The 27,642-nt window shown below is 39.0% G+C and overlaps 1 protein-coding gene across 1 annotated transcript in view; it reads right to left on the bottom strand.

Annotated features, from left to right (window-relative positions):
• The window catches only part of LOC150083273 (uncharacterized), a 388,767-nt gene that overhangs the window by 115,487 nt on the left and 245,638 nt on the right, over window positions 1–27,642 (bottom strand). The window contains exon 7 of the mRNA XM_090377951.1: window positions 25,760–25,834. Coding sequence (XP_090234077.1) covers window positions 25,760–25,834 — 75 coding nt within the window. The remainder of the gene's footprint in view (window positions 1–25,759; window positions 25,835–27,642) is intronic.

The raw sequence follows: 27,642 nt of genomic DNA, 5'->3' as shown, positions 1-27,642 counted from the left end.
CATTGAGCATGCTCAAGCCATTCAAAGCCTTATACACCTCTATCAGATCACCTCGCCGATGCCTAGTCTCTGGACTCTGTAATTTGCAAAACTTAAGCCTTTCTTCGTAAGAGCAACCCTATGTTCCATTCACTAATCTTGTTGCCCTTCTCTGTACTCGTTCCAGCAGCTCTACATCCTTCTTGAAATGAGGCCTCCAGACCTGTATACAGTACTCAAGGTGTGGCCTGACCAATGCCTTATACAAGGGAATAATCACATCCCTATCCCTGCTAGAAAAATTCGTGTATATCATTGACAAGACACCATGAGCTACTCTTGCAGCTCGTCTGCACTGCTCAGAGAACTTCATATCTGCCTGCACAATTACCCCCAGGTCCTTTTCATTCTCTACCACTGTCAGCGTAGTACCACAGAGTTGATACGTTGATCTGGGGTTACTGTTTCCCATATGTAGTACTTTACATTTGTCAATGTTAAACTTCATTTGCCACCTCTCAGCCCATCTGCTCAACCTTTCCAGATCCTGTTGCAGCAGCAGCATAGCATCAGTAGTGTCCTTAACAACCCTGCCAACCTTTGTATCGTCTGCAAACTTGGACATTAACCTTGATATACCATCATCAATATCATTTATAAATACAGAAAACAACAATGGACCTAACACTGAACCCTGAGGAACTCCACTAATAACATTAGTCCACGTTGAGCAGTGTCCATTGATTACCACTCCCTGTCTTCTGCCACTCAACCATCCCTTTATCCATAGCAGCAATTTGCCTCCAATGCCACACTGCTCCAATTTGTGCAGCAGTCTTCCATGCGCAACAGTATCAAAAGCCTTTCTAAGATCCAAATATATAATATCAAAGTTATTCCTTGCATCCAGTTCTTTTGTGACTACATCATAGCATCCAATCAAATTGGTCAGACAAGACCTGCCCTTAACAAAACCATGCTGTGTCTGAGCTATAACTGAATTCTTGTCTAGATGGTGCTTCTTTAACCAGTGCCTCCATTAATTTTCCTGGAACCGAAGTTAAACTAACAGGTCTATAATTACTTGTGTCAGCCTTTGATCCTCCTTTCTGAATTGGGGTTACATTTGCACATCTCCAGTCTATGGGTACCTCTGCTGAGTCCAAAGAAGCTCTCATAATTATGGCTAGGGGTTTGCTTACTTCCTTTGCTGCCTCCTTTAATATAACTGGATAGATCCCATCCACCCCGGGTGCCTTTTTTATGTTTATCCTCAACAATTTCTCCTCCACTTTCCTCTCAGTTATTAGAAAATCATCTAGCTCACTGCCAATGTTTACTTCACCTACGACATTCCCCTTCCTGAATAACTCCTCATGTGTGAATGTAGATGCAAAATACATGATTTATTGTAAACTCCTCTGACCTGTTGGTCATGCCGGAATATTAGCAAGAATAAGCAATTACCACACAGCTTCTGAAGGTACATCGACTAAAAATGTTCGACCGATTCGTAGCAGCACAGATCTCAATTTCTCTTTCGAAAATGAATCAACGTGCTCTTCCTTTAAATGATTGTTTCTTCATAGTTTTGTTCTAGTAACAACACATTTTTGCCAGCGATTGCACTGATGGAAGTTAAGAGGTGGACATGGAAAGATATGCATCGGATGCTAGGTATAGGCTAAGAAAAACAGAATAATGTAGTTACCCTCCACACTGGATGATACTGCTCGCCAGTCATAACCCCCCGCTAGAACAACTACTAACCATCATGGTTATGGAAGAGATCCATAACCATGGATCCATAACCATGTGTGACTGATGCGTGATCCTTCTGAACTATTCTAACAACTGTGTCCACTTGAATGTACATAATGTGCTAATTATGTAAAATGTGAATTGAAAGTTAAATATATTAATTTTTACATTCCTTTCAATGTCAGATCCCTAACTCAACATACTATAAAGGGTTTCAAATTGTCTTACTGAAATTTTAGTAAACAATAAAAACTTTATTTATTTAAGTGAGATGCCCATACGCTGTTATTTCATGTCTAATGAGGGTACGATGTATGACTTTGTGGACCTGAAAGCGGATTTGCGACAACCAAACCGCTTGTCTTCTTCGAAAACCGTTAGACCTTTCATACCACTTCAGGATATAAAAATACGGTTATCCAACAGCATATCCAACATGATGGAATGTTTCTTGTTTACCTATCTTTGAGAGGTTCATGAGAACGGCCTCTCTTCCAAAAATATTTAGACACCTTCCCCGAGCCCCGAGTATAGTGAACGTCTCGAATGAGATTTGTATAAATCAAGAACAGGTTTAAAAGTGTGCGGGAAATAGCAGAAATCACAAACAAGTAGGAGTGGCGACAAGATGCTTGCCATGTTGAAAGAGGCTTGCGGGTAACACAGAGGTTATAATCACTGTCCACCCAATCTATGCGGGAAATAGCAGAAATCACAAACAAGTAGGAGTGGCGACAAGATGCTTGCCATGTTGAAAGCTTGCGGGTAACACAGAAGTTATAATCACTGTCCTCCCAATCTATGAGGAAAAGGCCTTATTTTGACTGCCGACAATGAAATGAAGAATTTTCATGGGTTCTTTCCTAACCTGGCTGGGTTAAAACTATGCTGCTCTCAGGCGAGAATCACGTGGTTTTTTCTCTCGAAAACTCGGATTTTCGTCCAGCACATCGACCACAGAACACATGTGCAATTTACAGACTTCTTATACAGAGTGATTCACTGCCAGTGCGACAAACTTGCAGGAGGTGTAGGGGGCACAAAGACCAATCGGAATCACATAGCATTGCAGGGTCCGAAATGCCTTCGTCATACGGTAGAGGACGCTGAACGGGAGGTCGCGTGAACAGCGATCCCGCTGGAAGTCAGCATTTGCGAACCGGTTCCCGAGGCAGTAGGATGGACGAGTATTCAAACGTTGAACTGGCCAACATGCACCTCGCGTATGGAGCTGCGGACTGTAACGGGCGCGCCGCTCTGCGCTTGTACCAGGAACGTTTCCCGCACAGGCGTGCTCCTCATTATACGATTTTCGCATATGTGCACAGAACATTACGTGAGACTGGTTGTTTCACGAGAGTACCATGAATCGAGAGCGAACGACGAGGACGCCAGACAATGAGGAGAATGTCCTACGTCTTGCAGAAGGCAATCCGAGTACGAGTACTCGAGCGATAGGCCAACGATTGGGTATTTCCCAATCCACTGTATGGAGAGAGAAAATCTTTATTGTACACTATAGATACAATAATGTGCCCGCCACAGCTAGGAGGCCAGGGGCTTGACAAAGATATATGGTAATATAAAAATATGTACAGTATAACAAAAACATAACATAACATTAAATTAACTTAAAAACGTAGCATTAACCATTCAACAGATATGAATATAAGGCAGATATACACCAAGATATGTACACGTTCGTATGTACAAAGCACATATTTCAAAATATTCACACAAGTCAGAATATTTCACAGTGCCAAATTGATGTTCGGTATAGCATTTTCTTGTGAAACAGTTCATCGATTTGCCTGTGACGTGCCGTTCTGCGCCTCATAGGAGATAGCAAGTGGAGATATCAGTAACAGTCAACATCAGGGGCCAAACAAAAGGGGAACAAGTTCGGCCAACGAGCGCCTGTAATTGCGATCCGAAGCGAATTTCTGGAGGTCAACTCCGATCAATAGCAGGGCTTGTATTGTAGGAAGTACTTGGCCAGGTAGGAATCTGTCACTGATCTTCAGCCTGTTCCTTTGTAGCTGAAGAAGAGGGGGTGGCTCGTAAGGAAGGAAGTGGAACATGCCACTGACATATATCCCAGAAGTCAGGGGAGTTCATTTTGCCAACCAGCATTTTGACTGTGGTCACAGTTCTCCTCATGCCGATTATTTGAGGCAGCCGCGGGATTTGAAGTTGGTTGGCCATGCTGGTGGTCCTCTGTTGTGGGGGGAGGGGAGTCGATGTTTGCGGGTCGCGCACTTCAGTATCCAGTATTCACTGGCGAGGATGGGCTTTATGAGAGAAGGTACTGCGGAGGCTCATATTTCAGAGGCATACAGAAAGGTAGGATACACGACGGTTTCCAGATATCTGATTGTGGTTCTTGCGTCTTAGTTATGAAGACGTTGACGTGCAATCCAGCGCATTCGGCTGATCTTGCGTAGAACACATTCGATGTGACAGTTGAACCTAAGGTTTGGAGGATACTGTCAACAAACCAAATGAGTTCATACCATCTGCAATGCGTCCAATCATTGGAGCCTGCGGATTATCCACTCCGGAGGACTTTTGCTACTTGGTTTCTTCAACAGAAATGGTTCGCAAATGCTGACTTACAGCAGGATCGCTGTTCACGCAACCTCCCGTTCAACGTCCTCTACCGCATGACGAAGACATTTCGGACCCTGCAATGCTATGTGATTCCAATTCGTCTTTGTGCCCCCTACAACTCCTGCAAGCTTGTCGCACTGGTAGTGAATCACCCTGTATACGGCACAATATCGCCTAAGTTGCCAATGCGCCTAAAACCCTACAACAAGCAACCAATCGACCGACACCCACAGTTTAACTTCTCAAAGTTAACCGTGGTCGATTAGTGAAAAGGTAGAACAAGAATTATACTTCCGCCTAAAAATCACAGCGCATGACAATAGTTTTCGTTATTATTATTTTTATTTTTTTGAAATTAGCTATGACAATGTAAGGTTTAATATAAAAAAACAACACACTGCGAAGTATTTTAAGATTTTTGTTAAGCGCTGAAAAAGTGACAGCAAAAAAAAAAAAAAAACTGACATGATTAATATTAACAACTATACTGGTTTTTCATCAAAATATCTTCCACTAGATTTTATCACTGTTTTACACAGGCTTGGCATTCTGGCAATTAATTTTAAAGTATCTTGACTAACATTATGCCGAGCGATCTGCAAGGTTTCCCATAAATTTTATTAAGGTAGGCAGACTTCACGGACTTGGCGATCTAGATGATCCCATGAAAGCGCTATTGGATTTAAGTCAGGCGAATGAGGACGCCCACACCAAAAATTGCAATACCCACTTCTGTTGTTTTGTCGCTAGAAAGTCCCTGCACAGCTTGGAGTTGTGCTTCGTGTCATTGTCTTGTTATATAAAATTTCTTCCTCTAAACTGAAGTTCAAAGGATATTGCATTATGTTCCAAAATGTTTTTATAGCCTTCTTTTCTTAAAGTTCCTTCAATTCTGACGATGCCACCCACTCCAGAAAAACAGAAGCACCACCAGATCAAGATGGAACTACCACGGTGCTTGACTGTAGGCACTAAAACTGGCACCATTTTTTTCTCAGTTGATCGGATCATATAAACTGTACGCTTGGATCCAAAATTTTGAATTCATCCGTACATATTACGTTTTTCCGCTCTTCACTTGTCCTCTGTTGATGGCTCTTAGTCCAAGCCAAACGTTTCTTTCGATTTTACGATTTTAACAAGGGTTTTTCGGACCGCTACACGAAAGACTAAGAAGTACTGCTTGTTTAAGACAAAGTTTTATGGTGGATGTGGACACGGGAGTTTCTCTGTTCCTATTGAACTCAGGTCTCATTTCAGGTGCAGTAAGTCATCGATAGCACTTAGAAATCAGTGTCACTGTCTTATATTGCGCTTCCGCATTGTTATGCGCAGTTGTCCTGATTGTGGTTTGTTCTGTTTGTCTAGTTGAGTATTCGAACGTTAGTTTGCACTCCTTTAAATGAAACACCTAGTTTAAACTCATAAAAATGAGTTTATTTTTATAGAGTTTAATAGCACTTCTTTTTTCAATACTGATTTCCTTATTCATTGCTATTTTTATTACGAAAGACACAAAACTTACGCTAAACACTCTTTCTGAATGACGGGTGTTCGATTTTATAAGTTACAGCTCTTATTGCTCAATTTATTTTAAAGCAAAACACTAGAATTAACTACAATCTTCTATAGTACTGAAACAGTATCTCAAACTTTCTAAAATATTCTAGAACAGTTGTTCTCAAGTGCGGCCACGGTGGCCAAATGCAGCTACCAAGACATTTCTGTGCGGCCACAAGACCGTTTTCATAAATATCAAATTTTTTTATTTATTAAATTTCACATTAAAAAAATAATCTATATATACAATAAAATATCATATGAACTTTTATAAAAGTGATATTCAATGGTATTAGACATGATTGTTCATCTAGAGTAGCGGTTCCAACTTTTTTGACACGCGAACCCCTTTCAGCGTAATATTTTTAATGCGAGCCACTAAGCCTATATTCTCTGAAATCGTATAATATTTCTGAAATTTTATTATAAAATATTTCCAGTACTACAGTTTTATAAGTGACATTGCGTAATAATAAATACTATTATTAAGTATGATTTATACTTTGTAAAGCAGTTATTAATTAGTCCAAACTAGATTTCAAACAGGCTAAGAGTAGAAAACTTGCTTCTTTCTCTAATGGTAGCCGAGCATTCTGGTGTCCTGCCAAAGCTATATGCCGCAACTTTGGCCCATCTCTGCTCCCACCTCTGTCAGAACCAGATGGTTCTGTTGTCATTTCAGCCAAGGATAAAGCTGACTACTAGCATCCTATTTTTCTTCCAACTCCTGTATCAATGATCTTGGTAAAACACCTCCCACCATTCCCAACACGCTCCATTCAATGCTTCCTGTGGTCTTCCGTCAAAATGATGTCAGAAGGATTTTGACGAATCTGTTGCTAAGAAAGCTCCAAATTCTGATGGTATTTCTCCAATTTTTCTGAAAACCTGTGCTCCTGAGCTTACGCCTGTTCTAGATTAAAGATTTATTTGAATCTATTCTACGTAGAATACTGGCTGTTTTAAAAGCAAAGGGGTGCCTAACACCATATTAGTGCACACGTGTTTCCATTATTTTGTCCAGCCCCTGTAGGGAAGTACGATAAAGCTACCCTGTTGTACTAAACACTAGATGTATTAATGATTCTGAGATTACGAAAGGAAATTTTAATCTTTCTATATAGTATACGTTAGAAATGGAGTTAAGAAGTTGTATAAATTTTTATTACACTATTGTGCTTTTTTGTACAAGAAAAGTGTCGTTATGTAAGCTAATTTTTGTGACACATCCGAAGGATGATAAGAACAGTGATTGTAATCGCAGGCGCCTCCGTAGCCAGGTGGGAAGGAGCAGCAGTGCATAGCACATGCTTCTTGATTAGACCGGGGTTCGAGCCCGTCACCACCAAATACGGAGGATGTGGAAAGGTCAGAGAATGACCACCGCATATCCCGGAGCAATATGGCCTTAGTTGCTAATGCTCCTAAAAAAAAAAAAACCAAAAAAAAAAAGATTGTAATCGCCTACACAAGGGCAGAAAGCCCTAAGTTTGAATCCCGCTAATGACGCAAGGATTTTTATTGGCTTGTTTTTTTTGTTTTTTTTTTTTCTACAATGTGACTGAGTTACTCGTCTCAGGCGAGGGTTGCATGTTTTCTTTTCCCCTCGGACACGAAGGTTTTACATCCAGGAAAACAGCAAACTAACCGAAGGTTTCGCGCAATAACAGGCATAAAGTATTGATGCCGCATTGCCTTAGTTATTTTGGCCCTTAAATTTTTCCTAACGTTACTTTCATTCCGGAATAAATACTCCTTTTGCCATTAATAAATTTTCTTCCTACATGCAATTATATACATGACTTACAAAATGTTCTTGCTGATTACATCGTTGTATACTCAGTGATCACTGAATTGTGGCCACCTACCAAATACAGTGTTAGGCCACCGTTTGCACGGATAACAGTCACTATTCGCCTAGGCATTGACTCCGCTAGATGTGTGAAGACGTCCGCAGGGATCTCCTACGGGCTGAATGGCCTAAGTTGGTAATGCACCTAAAACCCTACAACAACCAACCATACTACCTGAAAGTCTTTACACAGTGTCGGAATAGATGACGGTTGTGTGTCCATAAGCCTCACTTCCCGTTCCAAAACATCCCACAGGTGTTCAATTGGATTGAGGTCAGGCAAATTTGGAGGCCAGTCAAGATGGGTGATATGATAGCTGTGTTACTCGAACCACTTGTGCACAGTGTGGGCCCGATGACACGGCGCATTATCGTCTTGGGAGATCCCGTTTTTTCCTGGAAAAAACACATCATGGCAAGGTACATATGGTTTCCTAAGAGCTGCCTGTGGACCTCCCAGTAAAACGTCGGTCGTTATGCATCAGGGGTCCAAGCTGTTGCGGCGCCTCCGTAGCCAGGTGGGAAGGAGCAGCAGTGCGTAGCACACGCTTCTTGATTAGACCGGGATTCGAGTCCGTCACCACCAAATACGGAGGATGCGGAAAGGTCAGGGAATGACCACCGCATATCCCGGAGCAATATGGCCTTAGTTGCTAATGCTCCTAAGACCAAATAACAAACAAACAAACCAAGCTTTTGCCAGCAAAGCATGCCTCATATTAAGCAACTACCAACCAGGATGGTGAGCACCATGCATGACGGGTTCATGGACTCGTGTTGGTTGCACCAGGTATTTGGACTCATCCTACCAGCACATTCGTTTTCAATACTCAATTGTCTAACCAGCAGGTTTCTGACGCCACAACATTCGCCGTCGACGATGATCAGCGGTGAGGTAACGGTGAGGGTGTCTCTTAGGTCGTCTGATGTGGAAGCCCATACGTCTGAGTGTGCGGCGCATCGTCATTTGGGATATTGTTCTTGCATTGCCCATATTGTATTGGAATGTCAACCCGTACAACGCATTGCACCCTTCGCTCACCACGAACGTAATCCTTTACAATCTACCTTACGTAATCCTTTGCAATTCTGTCGGTGGAAGGTGATTTTACCCGTTCGACACCATAGTCTGTACACCTTAATCACAGTGGTCCGTGAGTAACTGACAAGACGTGTCGTTTCCGATATGGAAGCACCCGACGCATGAGCTCCCATGATCATGCCCTTTTAAACTCGGCGGTATATATACTACGTCCTATAACTGCTATATATACTGCGTCCTATAACTGCTATATATACTGCGTCCTATAACTGCTATATTTACTACGTCTTATAACCGCTCAATTATCACTTTGACTTGTACGACCAGTTACAACTTACCACTATTCTAGCTTATAAAGCTGTTCAGCTTTTATATTGCGAGCTATGCGGGTTGCGAGTAATCACTGAATTATGATAACCCAATCCATTACGGATTGGGTTGTCATAATTCAGTGATTACTGAGTGCATTTTGCAGCACTGAATACTTTTTAAGAGCGTTAGCATATATGCGTAAAGCGCTTATTGTCTTCATATCCGTCCGGATGTCTGTCCACTTGTAATAATTAGACTCCTAATGGATAGATTTTCATTAAATTTTATATTTGGCACCTATAGAGAATCTTATGGAGCCATCCCAGATTTAATTAAAATCTGCTAATAGAAGTCATTATTTATTATATTAATTTTATGTTTGTTTATTTTTTACAGTCTGCGCGTGTAGCACAGTGGTACCCGCGCAGACTGATATCGTCACCATTTTTCCCACACCGGGTGGGAAAGGCTCAGGTTCGAAAACCATCGATGGCGCGAGGAACTTTAATGGGATTTTTTCACTCCGTGGCTGAGTTAGTCGGTCTGAGGCGTAGATAGCAAGGTTCCCCCCCCCCAGAAACTGGGGTGTTTCGTTCACCAAAACGACAAATCGACCAGAGAACGTACGCAATTAAAAGACATAAGACACAGCACGGCAGATGAATTTAATTATTCAGGTGGCCTAAAAATAATAATAGTTTGTTTGTTTATTACATTATTGTTTGTTTATTTGTTCGTCTGTCTGCCCGCATGTAATAACACGACACTTGTTTTCTAGTCACACCGACCCAGCTGGTCAAGATGCTGAGGCTTTTGCAATTACTAATGATCTTGCACAGATTGTTCATTTACCTACAAGAATACAAACAATCCTAATCATACAGCCAATACGCTTGATCTTTTTCTCACAAACAACCCTTCTAAGTACACGGTCGAAGTGAGAGGTCCTTTACGCACTTCAGATCACAACTTGGTGATTGTCTCTTCTCCAATGGAACCTTTATCTCATGGGTATTCCCAACCTCGTGTTGTTTGGCATTACAAGAATTGCAAAATGGAATGACCCGCGAGACTTCTTTTTTTCTTTTCCTTGGTCGGATTACTGTTTCAAAAGTTCTGATGTCAACGTTTGCTCAGATCGTGTGAGTGAAATTATTCTTGCAGGAATGGAATCCTTTATCCCACACTCCACTTTAAAATTTCGTCCTTTATCTAAACCTTGGTTTTCCAATAAATGTGCTAAGGCTGTTCAAGAGAAGAATGTTGCATATCGTAATTGGCTTGTTTCTAATTCTTCAGTTTCATTTTCTGTCTACACCAAAGCTCGCAACAATTGTAAAACAGTTATTAACAAGTCCAAACTAGAGTTTGAACAGGCTAAGAGTAGAAAACTTGCTTCTTGCCCTAATGGCAGCCGAGCATTCGTCTCTTGGCAAAGCTATTGGCCGCAACTTTTGCCCATCTCTGCTCCCACCTCTCTCCAAACCAGATGGATCTGTTGTCACTTCAGCCAAGGATAAAGCTGACCTGCTAGCATCCCATTTTTCTTTCAACTCATGCATTAACGATCTTGGTAAAACACCTCCCACTATTCCCAACACGCTCCATTCAATGGCTCCTGTGGTCTTCCGTCAAAAGGATGTCAGAAGGATTATGACGAATCTTGATGCTAAGAAAGCTCCAGGTCCCGATGGTATTTCTCCACTTGTTCTCAAAACCTGTGCTCCTGAACTTACTCCTATTCTTTGCCGCCTTTTTTCACTTTCTTATTCCAAAGGTGTTTTTCCTTCTGCTTGGAAATTTGCTCATATCCATCCAGTTCCTAAAAAGGGTGACAAATCCCTCCCATCCAATTATCGTCCCATTGCAATTACTTCTACTCTTTCTAAAGTAATGGAGAAATCAATTAACCGCCAAATTTTAAACTACATAGAAACCTTCCGTCTGATCAACGATCGCCAGTATGGATTCCTCCAGTGTCGATCCACTGGTGATATTCTGGCTTATGTTACTCATTTATGGACTAAATCAATGGAAAGGTTCGGTGAAACACAAGTAGTTGCTCTTGACATCTCAAAGGCTTTCGATCGTGTTTGGCATAAAGGTCTTCTAAACAAGCTTCCATCTTATGGTTTGCTAACTGTTTTTAGTAATTGGTTATCCAGTTTTCTCTTTGATCGCTCACTGAGGGTGATGGTAGATGGCTCTCTGTCTTCTAACTTCTCCACTAATGCCGGTGTCCCCCAAGGTTCAGTTTTTATCCCCACTATTTTCCTCTTGTATATTAATGACCTTCTTCCATTGACTGGAAATCCTATCGATAGTTTTGCCGATGATAGCACATTGCATTCTACTTTCCATTTTGAGAAACCTTAAACTTCTGCTCAATCAGCTTAAACTTCTCGAAAATCTGCTACCAATTCGTTAAATGCCGATCTTCATGTAATTCTCCAGTGGGGCAAAGACATCTTAGTTGATTTCAACCTTTCTAAAACTCAGTCTTGTCTTATTTCTCGCAAAAAGGATTCTTCTGCTCCTATGCTTATCTTTAGTGACACTCCGATTTCTAGGCAAGATGATATATCTCTTTTGGGGATTACCCTGACTTCTAATCTCTCTTGTCACAAGCACATTACAAATATTGCTTCTTCTGCATCAAAAAAACTTAGTTTTCTCTTTCGCTCTAGGCGTTAATTTTCTTCCAAACAGCTGCTCACTCTGTATAAATCGCAAATCCGCCCTGCCATGGAATATTGTTCCCACACCTGGGGTGGTGCCCCCAAAACCTCTCTCAGGTTTCTTGATTCCATTCAGAAGAGGGCAGTTAGGTTAATTAATGATTCATCTCTAACAGAGTCTCTGCTCTCGCTGTCTCATAGACGTACTGTTTCTGCTGCATGCCTCTTCTACAGTTACTTCCATGGGCACTGTTCTTCTGAATTAGCTTCTGTAATTCCTGCTCTCTCTTTCAAAACAGTCCGAACACGTGCCGCCACTAGCCAACATCCATTTACTGTCCAAAGTCAAACTCAGAGAAGCAACTTTTCATCTTCCTCGCTTATTGATTCAACTGCCGTTTTCTGGAACAACCTGCCTTCATACGTATTTCCTGAAAATTAGTCTACAGAAGTTCAAGTCCAATGTCAACAAATATCTTCTTTCGTCTTGTCAACCTCCAACCCAAGCACGGTACTAAGTACTATAGGTTCTAACACCTCTCGTGTTTGCGGTTTACATAAAAAAAAAAAAAAAAAAAACTCAGTGGTGAATTGTCATGAAATTTTATATTTAGCGTTATTAGTGAGACTTCTGTAGTCAACCAAAATTTCATTAAAACCGGACAAGAGGAATCCGGCAATTATTTCTTTTTTTCTTATGGTGACATAGGTTATGTTTATATCATGTTATCCATCATGAATTACTGTTACAGGAACTCCCAGACTTACGTAAGGGTTGCGTTCCGTTGAACGCTACGTAAGTTGGAATTTCCCCAATGCTTGTGCAGCACTCGCAACTGGTGTCGCTGAATTGATTGATCAAAAAAGAAATGTTCGACGAACATGTCAATAAAATTAGTTATTATATTTATTCAATTTTTTATCTCATGCGCAGGAAAAATTACAAAAGCGTGCAATTTAAAAAAAATTCAAAATTATAAAATTACAAAAAAAGAGAGGAGACTGGCATAACGTCATTAAGTTTTACCTCTCGAGCATCGTTGCCAGAATCGACGTCTTCAGCTGTTTAGTACGCCGCTGCGGAGGTTGAGGGCTGTGGAGATTTAGAAGGGGTCGGCCCCTCAACCGTACGAAAGAACATATTAATAGATGACTGGACGGTGGCTTTTTTCTTTTCATCATAGATTTCTTTGTAGCAAGCATATCATTCACCCCCTGTTAATTTTTAAGAATCATTTGCTGTCAGTATCCATCTCAAACCTCGCCATTGCCATATCTCTGGTGATGAAGCGTCTCGGCTCTTCATTTGGTTCATCTTGAACTTCGTCAGCATTTTCTTCTTTCACTATCGCTGCCTGCAAGTCAATAAGTTCTTCGTTAGATAATTCCTTCTCTTCTTCCTCTATTAACTCCTCCACGACTTTGGCATCAACATCCAACTGAAGTAGCTCTGCAACCTTTACAATCTTAAAGGTAACCTCTTCATATGATTCGACTTTTTAAAATCCTTCGAAGGCTTTTACGTGCCGTGGGCATATTTTCTTCCATGCGCCATTTAAACAACTTTCAGTAATTTCCGCCCAGGCCTTATTAATGTTTAAGATGGCGTGGTGAATATTGTAAGGTTTCAAAAGGTTTCTTAACTTAAAATGTTTTTCATTTAAAGTTAAGACAATGCCTGAGCAAATGTTGTGTGTAAATAGCATACTTTTAAATTCGAAATAACACCCTGATCTATAGGTTGGATGAGTGAAGTCGTGTTTGGCGGTAGAAATATGACTCGCGTTCGAATTGAAATCATCTAGATGCGTAGGCTATCCAGGAGCATTATCTAATAGAAGCAAAATCTTGAAAGGAATGTCGTTGTCTTTACCATATTTTTAAACCTTTGGAATGAAGCAGCATTTAAACCAATCCTCAAAGAGAGATATTGTTTTCCATGCTGTCTGGTTCGATCGGAAATGCACGGGTAGGGTGGCTTTATTGATGCCGTTAAATGCACGAGGGTTTCTAGAATGGTACACAAGCAGTGGTTTTAAACTGTAATCTCCCGCTGCATTAGCCCCAAGCAAGAGCTTGGCCCTATCTTTTGACGCCTTGAAATTTGGCATTGTATGTTCGATCCGGCATTTTTTTTCCAGTACACAGCAGTCTCATAAATGTTAAAATTTTGCAGCATTGAATAGCCGCCTTCATCAATAATTTTTCCAACACATCACAAAATTTTTCTGCAGCTGCAGAATACGCACTTGCAACTTCACCACATATTTTAATGTTCTGAAAACCAGCGGATGCTTGAACCTATTAAATGAACCACCCGTTGCTTGCCACGAACTCTAGTTGGGGTTCACCGTACTTTCCTTAACATCTTTATGTTAAGGATGATCATTAGACTCAGGAGCACTCGCTTCTGAATCTGATTTTCCATCCATATTATTAATAGCTGCTCCATCTTCGATATAGCACCTGAATGCTGTTTTGTGATCACTGTTGATCTTAAGTGCGTTGATCCTTTGACATGTTCTTTTATACGCGCACTGATCTTTAAAATAGTATGCACTGTTGTAGCAGCGAGACCTAATTCCCTTGTAATAGATGACAAACTTTGTCCTGCTTTGTACTTCTTAATCATCTTCATTTCTAAATGAATTTTGTTTCGTTTCCTGGTACTGCCACCACTTGCAATTTCCGTTGGTCGCTTTCCCTTCATCATTGTAAATAGGAATGAAGAGAAGTCTCTGAAAATTGCTTTTTATATGATTGAAGATTTCAGTGAAGGGGAACACATTTCACCCTAATAGCTTAAAAACCAACACAACTGCAGTTATCGGGATTATCGTAAATGCAATAAGATCGAGTTTACTACCCGTTTATAATTAGATGAATTATAAACAGAAAAGCCCAATAAACCGGAAGAAAGTGCAAATGTTTTTGTTTTGTGGTCGTGACCTCCAGAAACGTGCCTTAGAAAAATATCACAAAGGCGTTCAAAATTGATTCTTATAACTGGAACATATGATAACGATGAAATGGTAGTGCAATTTCCCTTATAAACTTTTAGAGAGATAAATAGCTTAGTAATATAGCGAAATTTTCAACTTCCAAGAACTTTGAGCGAATTACAACAAAGAACAATGTGTTATTGGGTTCACATTAAGATACTTTTACAATACTTCCATTTATTTCTACAGGATGCAAAATACGTGTCCACGATTTTTTTAAGTTTGCACCCGCCGACAAAAACTTAACGTAATGTCGAAAATTCCGTAAGTCGAGCATTACGTAAGTGGGGAAGTTCCTGTATTTGCTAACGCGAAATTGTAACACGCTGCTTTTTTTTTTTTTTTTATTTATGAAAACCCCAAACACGAGAGCTATTAGAACCTATAGTACTTAGTACCATGCTTGGGTTGGAGGTTGAGAAGATGAAAGAAGATATTTTTTGACATTAGACTTGACATGACAAACGGCAGTTGAATGAATAAACAAGGAAAATGAAAAGTAGGTTCTGTGAGTTTGAAGTTGGACAGTAAATGGATGTTGGCTGGTGGCGGTACGTGTTCAGACTGTTTTGAAAGAGAGAGCGGGAATTATAGAAGCCAGCTCAGAAGAACAGTGCCCATGGTAGTATCTGTAGAAGAGGCACGCAGCAGAAACAGTACGTCTATGAGAAAGCGAGTGGAGAGACCCTGTTAGAGATGAATCATTAATTAACCTAACTGCCCTCTTCTGAATGGAATCAAGAAGCCTGAGCGAGGTTTTGTGGGCACCACCCCAGATGTGGGAACAATATTCCATGGCTGGGCGGATTTGCGATTTATACAAAGTGATCAGCTGTTTAGAAGAAAAGTAACGCCGAGAGCGAAAGAGAAAAGAGAAAGAGAAAGAGCAAGTTTTTTAGATGCAGAGGAAGCAGTATTTGTAATGTGTTTGTGCCAAGAGAGATTAGAAGTCAGGGTAATCCCCAAAAGAGATATATCATTTGGCCTAGAAATTGGAGTGTCACTACAGATAAGCATAGGAGCAAAAGAATCCTTTTTGCGAGATATAAGACAAAACTGAGTTTTAGAATTGTTGAAATCAACTAAGTTGTCTTTGCCCCACTGGAGAATTACCTGGAGATGGGCATTTAAAGAATTGCTAGCGGATATTCGAGAAGTTGAAGTTGATTGAGCAGGGCAAGGTTTCTCAAAATGGAAAGTGGAATGCAACGTGCTATCATCAGCAAGACTATGAATATGATTTCCAGTCAATGGAAGAATTTCATTAATATACAAGAGGAAAAGGGTGGGGGACAGAACTGAACCTTGGAGGACATCAGAATTAGTGGAAAAGTTAGAAGACAGAGAGCCATCTACCATCACCCTCAGTGAGCGATCAGAGAGAAAACTGGATAGCCAATTGCAAAAAACAGTTGGAAAACCATAAGATGGAAGCTTGTTTAGGAGTCCTTTATGCCAAACACGATCGAAAGCCTTTGAGATGTCAAGTTGGTTATTTGGTTTTTAGGAGCATTAGCAACTAAGGCCATATTTCTCCGGCAATATGCGGTGGTCATTTCCTGACCTTTTCACATCCTCCTTATTTGGTGGTGACGGGCTCGAACCCCGGTCTAATCAAGAAGCATGTGCTACGCACTGCTGCTCCTTCCCACCTGCCTACGGAGGCGCCGAGATGTCAAAGGCAACTGTTTCCCTGAACTTTTCCATTGAATTTGTCCATATCTGGGTAACATAAGCCAGAATATCACCAGTGGATCGACAACGAGAGAATCCATACTAGCGATCATTGATCAGACGGACGGTTTCTAGTTAGTTTAAGAGTTGGCGGTTAATTGATTTCTCCGTTACTTTAGAAAGACTAGAAGTAATTGCAATGGGACGATAATTGGATGGGAGGGATATGTCACCCTTTTTAGGAACTGGCTGGATATGAGCAAATTTTCAAGCAGAAGGAAAAACGCCTTTGGAATAAGAAAGTGAAAAAAAGGCGGCAAAGAATAGGAGTAAGTTCATGAGCACAAGTTTTGAGAAGTGGAGAAATACCATCAGGACCTGGCACTTTTTTAGCATCAAGATTTCTTAGCATCAGAAGGAAAAATCCTTCTGATGTCCTTTTGACGGAAGACCACAGGAGGCATTGAATGGAGCGGGTTGGGAATGGTGGGAGGTGTTTTACCAAGATCATTAATACACGAGTTGGAAGAAAAATGGGATGCTAGCAGATCAACTTTATTCTTGGCTGAAGTGACAATAGAATTATCTGGTTTTGACAGAGGTGGGAGCAGAGAGGGGCAGAAGTTGCGGCCATTAGCTTTGGCAAGATACCAGAATGCTCGGCTACCATGAGGGCAAGAAAAAGGTTTTCTACTCTTAACCTATTCAAAATCTAGTTTGGACTGATTAATAACTTTTTTTACAATTGTTGCGAGCTTTGGTGTAGACAGAGAATGAATCTGAAGATTTGGAAACGAGCCAAATACAATATGCAACGTTCTTCTCTTGAATAGCCTTAGCACATTTATTGGAAAACCAAGGTTTAGATAAAGGACGTGGTTTTAAAGTGGAGAGTGCAATAAAGGATTCCATTCCTACAAGAATAATTTCACTGACACGATCTGCGGAAACGTTGACATGAGAACTTTTGAAACAATAATCCGACAAAAGAAAAGAAGAAAAGAATTCTCGCCGGTCATCTCCTTTTCTGTTCTTGTAATGCCAAACAATACGAGGTTGGGAATAGCCATGAGATAAAGGCTCCATTGGAGAAGAGACAGTCACCAAGTTGTGGTTTGAGGTTCCTAAAGGACTACTCACTTCGACCGTGTACTTAGAAGGCTTGTTTGTGTGAAAAAGATAAAGCATGTTGGCTGTATGGTTAGCATTGTCCGGTATTCTTGTAGGTAAATGAACAATCTGTGCAAGGTCGTTAGTAATTGCAAAAGCCTCAGCATCTCGACCAGCTGGTCGGTGTGACTAGAAAACGGAAGCCAGCTGGAGTTGTCAACATTAAAATCACCAAGAAAAATTACCTGACCGTTAGAAAAGTTGGACTGGAGAAAGTCAAGTTGCAAAGAGATTAAGTCAAAGAGCTCCAAGTGATTAGTGGAGTTGGGAGAATGGTAGAGAAAACAGATGAATTTGACACAATGAGGGAGAGAGATTTTAAGCTTGAGAAGATCGAAGAGAGGAGATTTCAAATTACCAAGTCTCTGACAGCAAATATCGCAACGGACATATTCACAAGTACCACCTTTGAGGTGAAAGGAATCATACAGCGAATAATTTTGGCAACTGAGATGAGCAGTGGTCGAATCAACCGATAACTGAGATTCTATCAGAAAAAGTACGTGGTGTTTGGCAGACTGCAAGTGCAAATGAACATCGTTGAGATTAGAATTGAGACCACGTATATTTGTGAAATGAATTAGGAAGTGTTTGGTAGATTTAGATCTCTTCGCAGATAAGCTTACTCTATTAGTTTGACAATTCATGGTGTATTCGATAGTAAGAAAAAGTCCGGGTGACATGCTGTATGAAGTAATGAAATTTTTGGATATGGTGTACACATGGTAAGAATATACCCAGATCCTTGACATAACCTGGCCTCGACAATGCCCCCGTATGCACATTACTTGGACTCCCTCCAGTCACTATCTGGCAGCGTAGAGGTAGCAAGATTATACACTAGCTGATCCGGAAGCCTCCCAAAGAGTTACGAATAGGTTCGGTCCGGTGTACTAACTAGCGGCCGTCCTGCGAATACCGTTTTAGAGCTGTACCCTTGAACTGTAAGGAAGATTGGATCTCGCCATAATGTTCATCATAACCTCAAATATCATCAGTCATACTGCATAATGGAAGAGATGGGGATGGGTTAACCTGAACTCAGCTCTGGAGACTAAACATGGGTTCCACCACTTCAGGCCTCCAATAAATAAAGTGATGGTATTTCACTGGTTGATGAGAGTCACTCTACCACCTAGTATTGCCTGGTAACACAGAGGGATGGCATTCCTCCATGTAGTATGAGCGTCACACCTCGACTCCTGCTTACGTTAGTTCACATCTGGGTGGTCACCCACAGTGTGCATATGCAGTGAGGTTATACCCAGGGTTACTAACAGTCCCACCGTCGTGAAGGTGTAAGGAGAGGATTTGGCTGTCACAGACCATCCGGATTTCGCCGAAATTGGTCCACTTGTCTTGAATGTCACCCGAATATCAGTTCTATCAGCGTTTTAGACTCCCAGATAGCAAGTACAGCTTGTCTGGCATATCTGAGAGAATGCCTGTGACAACCTCAAGGACCAAATTTGCATTAACTAACTTGTTTTAAATTTAAGAGAGAATTTTTACTTTCTGTTTCTTTATATTCAAACGAGTGGTGCAAAATTGGGTTTGTGCCGAATACTTCACACGTTCTCCCATTTTTAACCGTGAAATCATATTTTCTCAGTGATCGGTTTCAAAAACTACTTCAAGGAAAAATGGGTCCAATTCGTATCTCCAAACACTTTGAATTCTTGCCTACTTATTATTATCACCTTTTTTTTTTTTCTTTTTTTCGGAAATGTTCCATTGTATTGTACATTATTGTTGACTTAATATTTATTTATTTTTATTTATTTATATATTTATGTACAGACTTCTCACGCACCTTGCACACAGACCCTAAATAATGGTGAGAACGCTGAGAGTTACAGAATCAATGCAAAACTGTAATAATCAATACAAAACTAGAATTAAAATATATACGAAATTTAAATTAAGAAAACAGGAGAGCAATTTCTTATACATAGATGGGTTAAGTTTAAAATCAATGTTGTAATTATTCAATACCTGAAGGAAACGAAACAGAGGACTAGCAAGTAAGTGTTGAGTACGAGGAATAAATAGGCAGTGAGAAATTAGTTTTGTAACGAGAATGCAAACTGGGTACAGCGAATGGTATTTGTTCAAGAAGAGATGGGGAATCAATAACAGAGTTTATGATATTGTAGACAAAATGAGACCCATGGATTTGTCGCCTAGCGTGAAGAGGAACTATTCTGAAGCGATCACAAAGAGCTCGTAATAACGACGGTGAAAGGCAAGCTGATTTCGATAGCATAAGAATTTAATGAATTTAATCTGAATTCTCTGAAGTCTATGAGAAAGATATTCCTGTTGTGGGGACCAAATATCACAATAATCAAAAATGGGAAAATATAAGCTGCTTGTAAAGAAGAATAATAACTCTGTCACTCTTGAAAATAGAGGAAGAACGCTTGATTAATCCAAGAAGTTTAGAAGTCTGAGATACTACGTGATCAACGTGGGAAAAGGTATGAAGGTCAGATCGAAATAGGACACCTAAGTCCTTGAACGTATCAGTATTTCCAATTAGAGAGTTTCCAAAATAATAATCAGTAAGGACGGATGGTCTAACTGCACAATTCGAGGGAATGCGACATAATTTACATTTTAGAGGGTTCAGAAACAAATTATTTTTATTGAGCCAGAATGAGAGGGGAATCAAGACAGAACTGGAGTTCATCACTGTCAGTTGAAGAACAAATAACTTTGTAAAGTTTAATATCATCTTCATAGAGTTGCCACTCAACATTAACCGAGTGAAATAAGCTTGACAGATCATTAGTATAAACAATAAAGAGCGGAAACAATGGTGAGCATTTAGGAACCTTGCGAAACAGTAAATGGAATTGATGAAGTACCATCAGTTATTACGGTTAGGTTACGATTTCTAAGCATTGAATCAAGCAAATCTAGTAAAGGGGATCGTGTATCGTAGACCATAAGATGAAAGCTTGAACAACAGAAGATCGATGTGGACAGAATCAAATGCAGTGAAATATCAAGGAAAAGTGAATGAATTTGATTTCCTTTATTCAAATTAGTTTGTAGGAAATGAGAGAACAAGGCAAGATTTGAAACAGTTGATTTTCTAGGAAGAAAAGCATACTGATGATTATTGATAAAAGGGTGAAGGTAGTAACTAAGATATTTATAAAGTAGGAGTTCAAAAATATTCGCAATTGTATTAAGTATAGTTATAGGTCGGTAGTTATTAGGCAGTGCTTTATCACCCTGTTTTTTATAAATCGGTATGACATAGACCTCTTTGAACGTTGAAGACAGTAATTGAAGAGACAGTGAAATCTTTAAGCCGAGAAATGGCTGACCGGACTCATCAGTAGTGAGAACAAATATATCAAAACTATCATTAGCATTATATTCAAATGGATGACAGGGAATAGAACGTTGCTGTTCGGGTGAATAAAGTTTCGAAAAATATTAAAATGAAGGTCCAACGTAAATATCCAGTTTTTCTAAAATTGCTTATCCGAACGTGTAAGGACACTGCCACTCCTATTTGAAACGCAACTTCTTTTGAGTTCAGAAATAAAATGAATTCAAAGTTCTGAATGATGCCAATACATGATCTTGAACCAATATGAATAACGCAGTGCGGAGATTTTTAACCAGCAACAGACTGAAATGGTATTATATCTTTGCACACAGATTTCTTTTTATTCTTGAGAAGGCATTTGTAATGTATTCTAATTTTTCCAAAATAACTTTTTGTAGTTTCAACCTTAATAAAAATTTAGTGCCGAAGCCTCAGACTACGGAATACTTACTAGACACACAAGTTAGTGCATTGCATCAAATCTATAGGTAATAAGTCAACCGAAGTTAATTACATGGCATCGTTTTATTTAAATTTAATAATGTGAATGCCTTGCCTATACGTTATGCTTGGAATAAGTAACGCTTCTCCAATAGGAAAGTCTATTTTTACTTATGCTTAGTGAATATCAGCACCCAGACGACCCACCGATGAAGGAATAGTCTTGAAAAGGCCATCTGGATGTGGTATCTACTGAGAATAAGTAACAATAGTCTTCTCTATTGGGGAAGCGTTACTTATTCGAAGTATAACGTACTGGTTGTGAAGGCAATCAATCACTTATGAGATGTAAATAATACGATTCACTTTGGTTGACTTACTACGTATAAATTTGATGCAATGTTCTAACTTGTATGTCTTATTGTAGTTTTTAAACTAGATGCTGTGGAGTTTGAACGTGTTTTCTTAAAAACGGAGTGCAGATTTTGTTGATATGAAAGACAAAAACTTGCAGTCAAAATTTTTACAGACCAGACTGCTGCGACATCTTTTATTAATTCTTCAATTTCAAAAATATATTAAAGTAGCACCACTTAATTACAGTTAGTTCTTCAATTTCATTAGTGATTTGTCGAAATCTGCTCCAGACATCTATTTTAGAATTCGCTATTGTCATTAATTTATATATTGCATTCTGTAATTTATTTTTATTTCACTCTGGATATTATTGCAGCTTTTTTTTTATTCAAAAAAATTAAAATCCAGTATGGTTTTAACACAAATCAGCAGTACAACAGACACTATTGCTACACAAATCAGCAGCAGTACAACAGACATTCTTGCTACGAAATTGCGCCTGTACTTTTCGCCTACCTGAAATTACTTCCCGAACTTTTCTGCCGATGATCAAATCGACCATTCTTATTATGATTTGAAATGATTGCGTTAATAACTTTACCAGACACACGAAATGCGAGCCGAAATTGCAAACTCATGGGAATTCAAAATTAAACGGGTAATTGTGTAGAGGTCACTTTACAAATAATTAAGCTATTAGAATTATTTAATTTTGTAATTAATGATAATAATAAACGTTTGTTTGTTTTTAAAAGTTTTCCATTTTAATAAATATGATTGAAACAAGCAAAGCAGCCGAAAATTTAAAAAATCAAGTTTGGCAATCTAGTATGTCTCTGTATTGTACTAGCTTCGAATACTGTGCTCTTTTCAAACTCTAAATACTCATTATTTTTGCATTTCCAGCAGTGAATGCCAGGCGAAATAGTGTTATTTTAACAATGTTTTGGACTGAAACGTTTCATTTTTAGTTTTCATTCAATTTCTAATTTTGTAGTGATGAGTTCAGCTCTTAGATCAGAGATAACTGGGAAATTGAAAAAGGATGCCTGTCTGTTTTTCTTACATTTCACATCTGACAACTTGATACCGATAGAAAGAGGCGTGAAAAATAGTTTGATATATAAACGAATGTATTAATTTATAAAAATATCAATAGTGTTGTATGTAATTCAAATTACTCCAATAAAAGTATAACACACATCTGATAATTTAATAATAATAATAATAATCTTTCTTAATTTAATAAGAAAAAAGACGAATAAAATTAATTATTTCCTCAGCTAATATATTAATTTTGATATTTAATTTAATGAATTAAAATTAATTAATTAATTAAATTAAACTAATTAATTTTGATATTTGTAAATAAATTATTTATATTCAAAAACTGAAACTGCACCCTGCCCGCAAGTCTCAAAATTACCTGAAAATTCGACCCTATGCAGAGTTGCACATTTATACTACCAAAACGTTATGTGTCATCCCTTTGATTGAAAATTGTGTGACTACGAAATATTCAAATATTTCGTAGTCACACAATTTTTGAGATTGTTGAGATTTTTGAGATTGTTGAGACCGCACCTACGGTGCGGTCTCAACAATGAGCGCTCAAGACTTCTATCTTCAAACACCATACCTCTGGCAGCAAGGAAGCCATTACGTGTATTGGCATAAAATTAGATTTTTGAAGGTCTAAACTGTTTGATAAATATGGACCGATTATTTCTTTTGGTCCTGTAGCTGGACTTTAGAGTTAAATTTAGGGGTCTGCTCATTATCTACTGGGGACAAAATGTTCCGGGGGCGAAATGTGCGAGGCGAAATGCGGGGGCCACTTTTTCACAGCACATAAAAAGCTACATGCCATGAAGGCAGCAGACCAAACCTGCAAAATTTATACCAGAATCTTCTAATTTATACCAGAAATAAGTAGAGTTTTCCATGACGCATTTCAGTAGTTATTACGGGCGACGTGAGCCAAGCTGCTTCTAATTTCTGTACAATGAACACCTTTTGTTCATTACTAGAAGTGTCTATGACTTTTATTAGTACCGTTTACTTCATTTTAGAAACAGACGGAATTTATGAGAATTAGGAGAGAATTTCACATTAGGAGTGAATTCATGTTTCTCTCTCGCTCTTTCTCTCTCTCCTAGAAACTTTCCAGTTTTTTTCATTCTGTAAAAACAGATAAACGAATCATACACGATATACTCATCACTCATGGCCTTAACTTTCTTGACAATAATTCTAAACTATCTTCTTAACCTTCAATATTTTTATCGATATCATTGATAATTTATACGTCAACTAATCATTATATTTGATTATCTTAAAACTCTCAAAGGTTTGTTCAAATGAAACTTATGAAACGTGCACATTTACTTTGCAATTCAAAATAAATCCCCCTGGCCCTCTGTTGCATTCTTGGTTTTTATATGTAGTATAAACAGAAAAGTTTGTTTTTCTTGTTATGCAAAATCTCTGAAAGTGTTAAGATTTTTGTTTCAGTTTGATACAAGTAAATCCGCTCTTCTGAAAAAATTCAGAAGATTGTTCTGTAAACTACTTGTGAGATGACATCTTCTTAATATTCTGAATTATATGAGAACTTCATAAAATTGTGAATGCTAATTGTCTTGAAAATGCCTAGCATTCGGAATAATTTTTCAAGGCACCAAAGATATAGTGATATTACCAGAGGATGTTTGACCACATCCTTACAAAACCTGTCCAGTTTTGCCTTCGTAACTTACTCCATGCGGTGGAGGCGCATTGTCATGCAGTAACCCTACATGAGTGCATCTACTTAAATCCGGATAACAGATTTCTTGGAATAATTTGAGTGAAGAGGTAAAGATATTGATGGCAATTTTTTTATTTTGTTCCACAAATGCTAATATATCCCTAATAAAAAGGGACAATCATTTGTGAGTACTCTCAGGTAAATACCATTGGAAGGTGGACGTCGCAATAAAACAGACAAAATATTATCAAACCTTGCAGATGCAAAGGTTACCAACACTTATCAACACTCGCAGACTCGTTGCTGCATTTAATCTATTTATCTGCTAAATTTGCATACTGTCCTTGGGCGATGTGTTGCTGCATTTAATCTATTTATCTGCTAAATTTGCATACTGTCCTTCGGCGATGTGTTGCTGCAGAGTCCCGCTACTAGCTTTTATGGCAGCTCCTAAGCCATGCTCTCATAAAACTCAACTCCACCTTTCAGACCGTTTTCTGCCAGCTCAGATGCCTCCACTTGTCGAAGAACTGGATGCCGACTTCAGCATGTTTGTGGAGAATAAAATGTATAGAAAACGATCCTGAATCACGTTTTCCCTTAACAGAGTCCTTAATCGCTAGTTGCCACCAGTTCTGCCGATGTCATCAGTGAGATATTGCTCTCATTTTGCATAACGTTATCATTTGTGGACTTATGAAGATAAAAAACTTTGTTGACTGATTCGATTAGAGGCGTTATAATTTTGGCTGCTAAGATTAATTGTTCAGTCAATTTAGTTTTCTCTTAATGTTAAGTTATGCTGTGTAAACATATTTTCTATTTTTAATTCATTTCACTAACGATGTGGACTCCTTTACTTTGATATTGGGCTCTACCGTACCAATTCATCTGTCATTTCTTGTAAACATCCTGGCCTTTCGGCCGTGAAGGGTCAAATTGCTGAAAAAATTGTACTATACGTATATACACATTTCGTATATACTGTACATATTTCTAGAGTAAATTATATGATTATATGTGCAATATGCAAGTGAGATTATAGCCATTATCTGATGGGCTTTTGGTTACTTTTGGACCACAGATATAGGGATAACAACGATTGACACAGAAATTGAATCAGTTTTGTCTGTATGAATCTTTATAGGAAAATGTGATTGTGCATTTCAATCTGTCTCTTCGCATTGTCGAAATAATGTAATCATAATAAAATGGGAAAGACTTACCTAGGAAGTGTTCACTGGTATCACGAATGCTCACGTGAGTAGCTCCAGCAGGAACAGATACCACTTGATGATAATCTATTAACAGTGGAATAATTTGAACAGAGATGTAATCATTTCATAATCTCTCTCACTCTCTCTCTCTCTCTCTCTCTCTCTCTCTCACACACACACACCTCATTATATTTTATTATTTTTAAAAATTTTGTAAATTATTAAGGATAAATCCGAATAACGCAGCCAACCTAATTCAGGATAGAATACTCATGTATTTATGATTCATAAATACTGAATAAATATACTGAGTGACCACTTTATGAGATGTCCCTACTATTATCAAGTAGGTCCCCTTTAGTTTTCAGAACAGTCTGATTTCGTTGTTGAATAGACTCAAGAAGGTATTGAAAGAGTGCCACAGCAATGCTTTCCACGTTGACTCAATTGCTTCCGATAGTTGTTGCAAATTGGATGGCTGCGGATCTATACTCCGAATGGCTCGTTCCACCTCATTCCACAGGTCCTCATTTCTTGGGTGAAGGAAGTGGGTAAAATACCACAGCTGAATGACTTCAAGAACCGAATCCACTGATATGTTGTAACTAGGGAGGTCCTCACAATAGGTGCATTATCCTGCTGAAAGAAACCATTCTCGGATGGATACACAGTAGCCATTAAAGGAAGCGTCTGGTGGGGAAAAAATTGCAGATGAACTGTGCCTCAAAATGTTACTCCGATGGTATAAAGGGGGATGGGACGGACCCGATTTGCATTAGGAAAACACTTTCTCTCCACACCATTACACCGTCATCACCAGTCTGTATTGTTGACACCTGGGAAGATGGATCGATGGGCTCGTGCAAGTTTCGCCACATTTTGGTCTTTCTATCAGCGTGAAAAGGCTGTATTCGAATTCGTTAGACAGTCCTCCACTCTTCCGTGTTGGTGTTCGTGAGAACGGTGTAATCGTATCATCTTGTTTTATGCTGACAGGAGGGGAGCTCGGTTCGGTCGTCGGTTGCAATACCTACTGTGATCAGATACGACGTTCAGAATAGCTTTTTGGTTACCGCTGTTGTACCTGGTTATTATTTTGTCGACTGTAGCTTTTCTGTTACGCTGTACAAGCCTTGTCAGTATCCGTTGGTCTCTCGCTTGAACGAGCTGTTCCCGATCAGAATTTCAACTTTGATTGGATGTTATTTAGTTATTGCACCAATTTCGATAATCCTGGGACATGGTTTTTACGTGAAGACCTTAGCATGTTGTATTTTCCTAGATGCTCATACTGGCACGTCTGACGCTGGCAACCATGCCATTTTACCGATGCTTTTACTGATGGAGCGCTCCATATAACGGAAAGGGTAGGTATACCTAAGAAAGTGGTTACTCCGTGTATTTTGGGTGCATTTTAATTAAAACAGTAACTAATCTTCTAATTCTGTAATTTTTTTAATGGTGATATTAAACTCTGGTATTTGTTAAAACCATAAAATCTGGTATATCAAGAAAAATATGTACCTAATTAAAGGAATTCTGCCAAATAATTTATATGAGAATTTTCAGAAAAAAAAAAAAAAGAAAAAAGGAATTTGTAAAATTTTACTGTTCGTATATTTTTTAGATTTAGAAACTGTTAGTGTTAATAGAAATTCGTCATCAGACCTGTGAAACAGAGTTTTTGTGATGAACCGTTAATGTTAGACGATTTATTTATTTGGATAAGATGACGCGTGATGTGAAAATAATTGATAAACATGGGACACTCAATAAGGCTGAGTTTGTCCCCTGATTCTTATGCTATCTACATGGAAGACCACTCATTCCTCATTCATTTTACTCAACCTCTTCATTGCTTTATACACTTCAGTTAGATTTCCCCTATCCAT

Source organism: Mastigoproctus giganteus, chromosome 7 (genome assembly GCF_048544385.1).
Source record: "Mastigoproctus giganteus isolate SK-2022 chromosome 7, ASM4854438v1, whole genome shotgun sequence".
In the NCBI taxonomy this organism is placed as follows: Eukaryota; Metazoa; Arthropoda; class Arachnida; order Uropygi; family Thelyphonidae; genus Mastigoproctus; species Mastigoproctus giganteus.
Note: the sequence above shows the minus strand (reverse complement) of the source record. Positions and strands in the feature narration are given on the sequence as shown.